Below are 9,738 nucleotides of genomic sequence, written 5' to 3' on the forward strand. Positions count from 1 at the left end.
ATATATATATATATATATATATATATATATATATATATATATATATATATATATATATATATATTTGACATGGCGTGTTACTTACTTTGGCACATTTATATATTGTGATGATTGCCATTGAAGCAATATTTATCACATTATGTCATGATAGTACAGTGTTATTGACTATATTCATTATACTGTGCATTTGATCACTACGGCTTATTCACTACTTGTTACAACTTTGTACCATCAATCTTATCCTCCCACCTCCCATCCCCTGGTAACTACCATTTTACTCTGTTTTGTTTTGTTTTTTAAATAGCTTTGACATTCTTTTTTAGATTCTACATATAAGTAATATCATACAGCACTTGTCTTTTTCTGTATGATTTATCTCAGTTAGCATAATGTGCTCAAGGTCCATCCACATTGTAGCAAATAGTAGAATTTCCTCCTTTCTCATGGCTGAGTAACATTCCATTGTGTGTGTGTGTGTGTGTGTGTGTGTGTGTGTGTGTGTGTATAAATATCACATCTTTTTTATCCATTCACCCATTGATGGGCATTTGATTTGTTTTCATATCTTGGTTATCATGAGTAATGCTGCGATAAACACAGGTATGCATATATCTTGTTGAAATCCTGTTTTCATTTCCTTTGGGTGCTCAGAAGTGGAATTTCTGGATCCTATGATAGATCTACTTTTATGTTTTGAGGAACCTCCACATTGTTTTCCATAGTGGCTGAACTAATTTACAATCCCACCAATAGTGTGTAAGGATTTCCCCATATCCTTGCCAGCATCTGTTGTCGCTTATCTTTTTGATGATAAGCATGACGTGATGTCTCATTGTGGTTTTGATTTGCATTTCCCTGATGATTAGAGAAGTCGAGCACGTTTTCATGTGCCTGTTGGCCACTTGTACATCTACTTTGGAAAAATGTCTATTTAGTTCTTCTGCCCATTTTTTAATTGGGTTGTTTTTGTTATTAAGTTGTATTAGTTCTTTATATATTTTAGATATTAACCCCTTTTAGATTGAACATATCCTTTTTGAGTAAGATCTGGGTACTCCAAGTTTGAACATCCTGAAGACAATTATTCTAGTGTTGTACTAACTGTGTTGATCTCTGGTTTCCATCAGATCATTCAACTGGTTACTTAAGCAATTTGAGATTGAACCCTCTAAGTTCCACTCTAGTAATATTTCCTTGGATTTAAATATTACACTCAGAGTTTAAAAGGATTTTAACTTAAAAACACTGTTGATGGCTACTGACTGCATCTGATCCAACATTTGAAAAGGGATAACCAATGAGACTCATTGTTCTGATTGAACGAGAAGTTTCTCCAGGAAGTCCTTGTCTGACCCAACATTAACACCTCCCATGTTACATACCGATATCACTACAGTATAAGGAAGACCTTCCTCTTTCTGCTGGAGTGGTGTAACCCAGCTGGTTATTGACAATCAAATGGACACTCCCACCAATTCTGAAATGTGGGAGATTAGAGAGTGTAAATGTTTCAGGAACAATCCCTTGACCACAGAAAGAAGCATCACCGTGAACCTAAATCATAGGGGAGAAAAAAAAAAAGGAACATAAGGGATGGAGAAATTTATGGCTTTCAGACTGGAATAAATTGTTTTCAAATAATAACAGGAATGAAACAACCGCCCTCTCACTATTCCCCTGCCCTCCTAAAAATCTGATGGCTGTAGATCAGTTATGCCGATCTCAAGCAGCTTTCGAAGATGCTCACTCAGTCCTTTTCCCCTTGTAGCCACCGCTAGTTGACCCACTCCTTCCAGCCCACATTATCACCTACACCCATCACTTTAGTATACTCAGCAGTCTACTGCATGCGTACAGCAGCATCATAGAAGGAAGGGCTATTGGAAGTGCAGAAGGAGACCAGCTCTAGAAAAGCTTTCATGAAAACAGCCTGCAAGAAACAAGGAACAGTGCACAGCTTTAGACTTTCCTTCTTCCCCAAACATCTTGTCCCTGAAAAGAAACTGCATGCAGCTCACGTCTGCTAATGGTGTGTTGAACACCATTGTGAACATAAAGGAGAGTGATGTGACAGCAGATATAGGAGGCGTGGGGGGAAAGTACATGATACATTAGTGAAAGGATGTTTTGAGGAAAACACAAAATGCTACTATGAGACAATGTCTAAAATGTGCTACTCTAGTCTGCTAGATTGTAATGTCATCAATAAACATGGTGGTTGGAAGGTGACAGAATGGGGGGAAATGTTTTTTAGAAAAATTGGAAGCAAATAATCAGGGAATTGTAGCTCTTAGAAGAAAATGTGATCTCTACAGACATCAGGCTAAAAGACAGTTATCATAAACAGCCAAGATGTGGGCAGGTGGCCAGTTAGCTCAGTTGCTTAGAGTGCAGTGCTCACAACACCAAGGTTACTGATTTGATCCCCACATGGGCCACTGAGTTGTGCCCTCCACAACTAGATTGAAACAACTACTTGACTTGGAGCTGATGGGTCCTGGAAACACACACTGCTGCCCAATAAAATAAAATTTAAAAATAAATAAATAAATAAATAGCCAAGATGCTGAACTAAATAAAATGATCTGATATGCCCTGACTTAAGGCAACTGTTGTGGTCTAATAGAAACAGAATCAAAAGACCTAAATATGAATGAAGAAAGAATATTTAGAAGTAGATTTTTAAATGGCATTGATAATGTTCTGTAGAGTCATTTTCATATAAGTAGAATATTTTGGCTAAGAAAGCACTAGGATAACTATTGCATTGTTCTGTACACCTGAAACTAACAATTAAAAAAAAAAAAAAAGAAAGCACTACTTTGCCTAAGTGAAATTTCCAGTCCATATCTTCCCACTGCTAGGGTCTACAAGGATGACTGACATTTTGGAGTATCTCTACCTAGTAATAACATAACCCTCAGAACATGAGGAGGGTAAGATATTCCCATTTTACCTATGAGACTCAAAGAACCAAGCTAGAAGGCGGCAAAGCCAGGATTTGAACTCAGGTCTGCTTGGTTCCAGAGTCCTTGTCTTATCTACACGGCGCTACATGGTCAAGTACAACCCGCAGCCACACGGCGGCCCACACAATTTCAAGGGGTTTCTCACCCTTAGGCCTCCTTGCTGATGGGATTTCTTGTGGGATGAAGATATAAAAGAAGGTCAGTAAAGCAAGGAAGAGAGATGTGTGTCTTTTCTGCTTTTATAAAAATGTTACAGTAGAGGTATTGATAAGAACATATGTTCATAACTTACATTGTTGTATCCTGGTCTTAGGACTCTTGGCACTAAAGCATACCTGTGTCATTTGCTACTTTTATTTTCCTTCTTAGATAAAAAAGGAAACCACTCCACTATGCTCCATAAAGCTTTGTGGGATTAAGGGTCCATAAGCACAAATGCTGGGTAAGGTGGAAGCTGCTCATTCAAACACGACAGGGTGGGGGCGAGAGGTGGGACACACACAGATCACAAAAGAAAATCCACTTTCAACAGATCCAGGACTCAGACAAACAGAAGACAGGCAGAAAAGCAGCACCGGGAATCTCACCCACCGGCTCCAAACTTAGAATTCCCACAAGAAAGTAGAACTGCGACTTGAGCAAGGCAAGACATGTACAGACAGAGCAGGGCCAAATACTTGGGAACATAAAGTAGATAAAAGAGTGTAGTCAGTTTTCTCATCTCTCTAAAGAAAATGCCATTTTCACCTCTCACTTCAGAAATCAATCTTAAGAGCTGCTTAATATAGTGGGTAAATGTGAATGACTAAAATATATCAGAGTACCGTGAGTTAAGTGAAAGGTAAAGAGAACATCTGGCTAATGATTTGGAGGTTTATATTTAGAAGTATCATATCATCATCCAATCCAATTCGTCTACCCCCAATTTATTTTCTACAAGTTTCTGGCCTGTGAAATATTAACATGAATAGATAATGTGGTTATTTGTATACATAGCCAAATATTCTACTTATAGATATGTATTATAGATTTCTGTTGGGTGTGAAGACTCAGTTACCAATATCCAAGATTATCTCCCAGTAGTTAAAGGTCCATATGTAAATAAAAACTTGTAGAAAAAAAAATGTGAGTCATGGGGATATAACGTAAAGCATAGGGAATACAGTTAATACTGTGGTCATAACAAGGTATAGTGCCAGGTGGGTACTAGACTAGTCAGGGGGATCACTTCTTAAGTTATATAACTGTCTAACCACTGTGCTGTACACCTGAAATTAATATAAAATATTATTGAATGTCAAAATAAATAAAGTGTAAAAAAAAAAAAGCAGCAAAAAATAAATAAATGCAGACTCTTGTAGCCTTGTAGTTTCTGAGAAGGCCATACTTTCAGAGAAGCAATGACATCTTAGCAGGAGCAGGTATGTCAGTCAATATCCCCTTAATTAACTCATAACTCAAGAAAGAAAACACAGTGAAAACCTCAATCTAAAGTCAAATGCCTTGAGACTANCTATCCTTAGAAAAGCCTACTTGCAAGGTTGGCCCTCGGCTGGTGTCTGGGAACTTGGGTTTCAGGAATGCCCTCACCTGTCTTAACTGATAAGTGTGGTACACTATGCCTGAACTGTATGTGCAAACAACGTGGCTTATGCTGAACACCTGCTTTCCTTCTGGGAGTCTGGAATTTTGGCACGTGCAGATGGTGCTTACATAAACATCCCCCAATAAAAGCCTTGGGTACATAGTGTCTAATGGGCTTCCCTGGGCAGAGACATTGCATATATGTTGCAGTGTTTTTGTAGCTTGAAGAGGTGTGCATTCTGTGTCACCACTCATGGGAGAGGGAGCCTAGGGAAGCCTGCACAACGATACCTCCAGATTCTTGCTGTGACTTTTTCCATTCTGATCCAGCTGTGTGCCCCTATTACATCACTGTAATAAATCTTAGCCTTGAGTGCACTATATGCTGAGTGCCATGAGTCTTTCTGGCAAATCTCCGATTGTGGCGTGGTCTGGAAGACATCCAACACACCTTATGGGTGATACAGAAACTGAGTATGTTAACAGCTGTGCCCTATGAGCTCATACACGGCTTCTGTCAATATTCCCAGAGTTGGCTCTGGTTTATTCCACACATCCTTTGGGCCGTTCCCTGGTGGTCTAGTAGTCAGGATTCGGTGCTGTCACACATCCTTCAGTTCTAGAAGACACCCTGTAGCTTTCAGATAAAGTCTCCTCTTTGCTTAAGATAGCCAGAGTTGGTTTCTATTGCCAGTGACCAGAAGAATCTTAGCTAATACAAGAAGTAAAAAAATAATTATGATAGGGATATCTACATCAATTACTTTACTCTCTGTTGTAAGCAAACATGGTGGGGGCACTGAATAGTGTTTTATTTTCAGGAAGAAAAGTGTTCATATTAACCAGCGTAAGTACACTGACAGACAAACTCAGCTAAACTTAGTGCTTAAACTAAAAGTCAATACAGTACTTTTTTATCATCTGGTCATAAATAGCCTGCCAAAAAAAAAAAACTATCTAGATCATACCACAGTGTATTTCCATTCAAGGCAGCATTTGCGTAAAGCAAGTGGTAACATTAGGTATCTATAAAAACACTGAAGACTCTAGGAAAGGGGAATTCATAATCGGTGCCCCGTATGACCCTATAAAAACGAGATGGCTGCCTCCAGCTTCAACTTAGGAACTTCATAGATAGCCACATTAAAAGCTAAGACTTTGTACCAGAATACCTATATTCTTTACAACAAACTCAGATAGATCTAGGCTGTGCAACAGAATTCATTTCATATCATACCCTCCCTTTCCATATCAAACNACTTCATATCTACTATTGATTTTTAAAACAACCCCAGAGACTTCTTTTCCCAAACGTTCATCTCAGTTACATCTTGAGTATCTTCCATCTCCTTTCAGACCTAGCAATCCAGACATTCTTTCTCCCTAGCCCATCTTCCCAACCTCTTGTCTCATTGCCTGAAGTTACAAGTACCTGTAAGCAAATGACTTTGTCCCCAGGCTGGGCAGAACTGTCTGGAGAGTAGTCCCCATCCTGCCTGGACTGTTGCCTTCCCCGAGTCTTCCCAACAGCCACGGGGTTAACGGCCTCTAGGTGCGAGGGGTTAGGCAGCATTGTCACGTGCAGGGGATGGTGCGCACCAAAGTCCAGGTCCACCGAGGAGGTCAGGTGAGACAGGACATCTCCAGTGGCTGAAACATTTTCTGGAAATTCACTTAGGCCTCGCATTTTACGAAACATCAGCTATCATGGATACATGTACAAGAAAAAAATGTCTTTTATCACATTGGAGACTAGGGAAGAGGTGGTAAGTTTAAATTATACAGTACCAAAAAAAACTTTATGCATGTTTTTATAATAATTATCATGCATTGTTTAAAAATAGGCACAAATTTCTAACTGTTCGAATGCACAGAGGTGCATTCTATTTGGAGATTTTCACAATCTAATGAATTCCCAACACTATATGAAAAGTTTAATATGACGCAGACAGTAGTAAGTTACCTCTGCCTTGCAATAAGCAAAATGAAATTTTTAAATACACCTGTCAGAATATATTTTCAAAAGAACTTTGTATTAATTTTGTTAAGGATACAGAGGAGAATAATAGAATAGAACTTAATCCCATTCAGCCAGGGGATGATGTATACAGTTTAGCTCACATCTAAAAAGCTATACTGTCCAGTTCTCAAGGGACTTCTCTACATACATTCTCTGGCTTCATTTTCAGTCTTCTAGGAGATAGATGTTACTACTCATTTTTAAAATGAACAAGCAAGAGGAATTGGCTAAATTGTTCAAGTTCCTTGGCTAGTAAGTAATAAAGGTGGATCTCAAACCAAGGTATTTACCAAAACAGTGTGAGGATTATTGGAAAAGCTTCTTACTGACCTATCTACAAATAGGTACATACATACTCACACAGTGTAGATAAGATGTGTTTCTCACAAAGGTGATCCTTTGTAATCATCTCTGTGTCTTTGAGTAATTTCTTTGTCTGAGATATTTTAGGAATGTAATTTTTGGTTTAAGAATTTCTGCACAGATCAAAACACTTGCCTCCACCTGTCAATGACTTTATCCTGCCGTACTGTACCTTTTATAAGGTATTTGTCTTATAAAAGCTGATTATCAGTCTCTTAGCATCAGAAACACTGAGGTATGATGAATAGTGGTAAAGCTTGGCTCCTAGACATGACACGACATAGATTTTCTAATATTCTTAAGGATAACACATCCTTCCGTGGGCTCTATTCACGCCATCTAACTTTGACAGTTCCTTTAACACTTATAATTATTTTTATTCTCCTGCATAAGAACAGTAGTGAGGTTTATCCACACATAATGGCCACAATTTTATTAAATATCAAATCTCTCTGATGTTCCCTGACATCAGATTTTCAGTCCTGGCTGTCAAGTCTTTTGAAAGATTTATAGAGCAGCTGAGTTGGACTGAACAGAAATACCAAAACCCTCACACCTGTAAAACCACTCACTTAGGTGGTCTCTTGAGACAACAATGTGTTATTAGTTTTATACAATCTATTAACTATAAATTCTGCAAATAAGTAGAAGGTAAAATTGCATAAAATGGCACAGGCCTCTGTGTTCATTTGAACAATTTTTGTTAAGTAAGAAAAGAGTGCTTCAAAGAACAGAATTTATTCATAAAATCCTTCAGGAAACAAACTAATCCTTAACCTCCCTGAGAGAAGAAAGAATCCATATAAGATTATATAGAAAATCAACCCAAACACCAGTTCTATCCAGCAGCATTGGGTTCTGTCAATTAAGTCAGCTACATCATATACCAACAGCTCATATGCTTTGTCAGTTTTCTAAAAGGAATTATTACCATCAGTTTTATTCTGTTACAGTCAATTATCACAGAAAGTATCTTACCTCTGGAGGGAACTGCAAAAGTCCTGTCAGTAAATTAAGTCTCCCTCTATGGGGCATCCCAATGATGACATCGGTGATCCCACTGTAGGCTGACATTTTCAGCAACTCATGGAAAAAGCCCATCATGCTTTCAGCTCCTTCGCCTCCATATCGCTTCACTGTGGCAAACTTGGTAGCCAAAAAGTGGTCAAACTCCTATAGACATCATATCAGACACAGTTACAGGAAGATAGCTGACTGCTCAGGCCAAAGTCAGACACACTGATGTGTGTCGTTAAGAAGACCCCCCCACACTTCCAGTGGCTGCAGCAGTGCCCCCTCACTGCATGTCCCAAAAGCAGACATGGTTCCCCAGGGCCTGGCAGGAAAGCCTTGCTAAGGATGCCAGACAGCAGTGGGGGATGCAGAGAAAATGACCTGAGAGGTAGAATAACCTACCCCAAGAGGAATCCCCTTAGAATGTAGGTTCTTCTAGAGTAGGGCTGGGCCTTAGGTTTCTGCTGCTCTCCCATTACCTGAGTTCTAGTTTCAAGCTCTATAGTACTATTATATTTTCATCAAGGTTGCAAATTAGCCAACTGTCCAAATGACTGGGAATAGTTTCTTGTCATCTTGATATGCCTGAGTCCTGATCATAGATGGCCCTGACAGAGATTCAATGCCATTATTTGTATTGATTTGTCTTTCATGTAGTTTTTTTTTTTAATCACTTTGGTAATAAAAAGAGAAGATCTTAAGGATTTTTCAGTCTTTTATAGAGTGAATAGACAAATATGCAAAAAGTATTTTCACTGTGAGGAAAACCAAAAGGTCCATTGCTTGGTGATCTACTTTTCCCTGCTTAGAATGAGGAGGTATGTTCAGAGAGGTAATGCCTAATTCCCTCTCCTTAATATTTATATGTCTTTGTAGAAAATGAGCTGATCTATTCCACTGATATTAGCTGCTGCTTTTATACCTGAGATTCTAGCATTAGTTTGGACAGATGTTTTTTCTCTTCTGTGGTAAATGTCTCCTTTTTCAGTTCCTCAAATCGCTTGGCAAAGAAGTCTTTCTCCTCTTGACTCTGAAGTTGGGAGGTTTCAATAGAAATCTGCCCGCAGTAGATTTGGTCGAGATAGGCTAACACTTCCTCAAGTGAGGCCTCGTCCTTTCCCATGTTCAATAGTCCTATGAAAGGAAATCAAAGGGATCATTTTGAAGAAGAATCAACCACGTACTTAAGTAATTATAGAACATACCAAAATAATGATTTCAGTTCAGAACATTTCATTCCGAATAACTTGGGTCAATATCAATACTTATCTATATTTTCTAGAAGCAAAGTTAAAAATATGATCAAAAGCCATGAAGAGGTAAAACTAGAAGAGGTAAAAAAAAAAATCTTCCTTCACAAGGACAGAGCCACGCTGTTTTATACCAAATTTTGATTCTATAGTCATTTCAAAGTGAAATTTAAAACCTACTTTTCATCTGTTTTATAGCTACAAATCATACATCCTACCTTTATCTCAAATATCTGTCTACCAAAATATTCATCTTAATAATATCTATAAAGCAATATCTATTATTGAACAGTTGTTCTTAATGTGAACTAATATTGAGAGTAAAGCAATATTTTAAGGTAAAAGGAAATATCCCTGAACCTCGGTCAAAGAAAAGGAAGGTTCGTAATATGTCATCAGCTCAGCACCAACTCAGTTATCAGTTATTTGCCTAAACCTATAACATGAGTTAACAACCAACATTTATTTTATATTGTTTATGGTTTCTTACAATAAAATTTAGATCTTTGATACTGATTGACCAGTGCTGCAATGAACA

The 9,738-nt window shown here is 38.2% G+C and overlaps 1 protein-coding gene across 1 annotated transcript in view; it reads right to left on the reverse strand.

Moving 5' to 3' along the window:
* The window catches only part of DHTKD1 (dehydrogenase E1 and transketolase domain containing 1), a 44,707-nt gene that overhangs the window by 19,916 nt on the left and 15,053 nt on the right, over positions 1–9,738 (reverse strand). Inside the window, exons 4-7 of the mRNA XM_019656960.1 lie at positions 8,873–9,084; positions 7,915–8,109; positions 5,986–6,255; positions 1,383–1,554 (exon numbers count right to left, since the gene is read on the reverse strand). Coding sequence (XP_019512505.1) covers positions 1,383–1,554; positions 5,986–6,255; positions 7,915–8,109; positions 8,873–9,084 — 849 coding nt within the window. The remainder of the gene's footprint in view (positions 1–1,382; positions 1,555–5,985; positions 6,256–7,914; positions 8,110–8,872; positions 9,085–9,738) is intronic.

This window comes from Hipposideros armiger, unplaced genomic scaffold (assembly GCF_001890085.2).
Source record: "Hipposideros armiger isolate ML-2016 unplaced genomic scaffold, ASM189008v1 scaffold_271, whole genome shotgun sequence".
Classification (NCBI taxonomy): domain Eukaryota; kingdom Metazoa; phylum Chordata; class Mammalia; order Chiroptera; family Hipposideridae; genus Hipposideros; species Hipposideros armiger.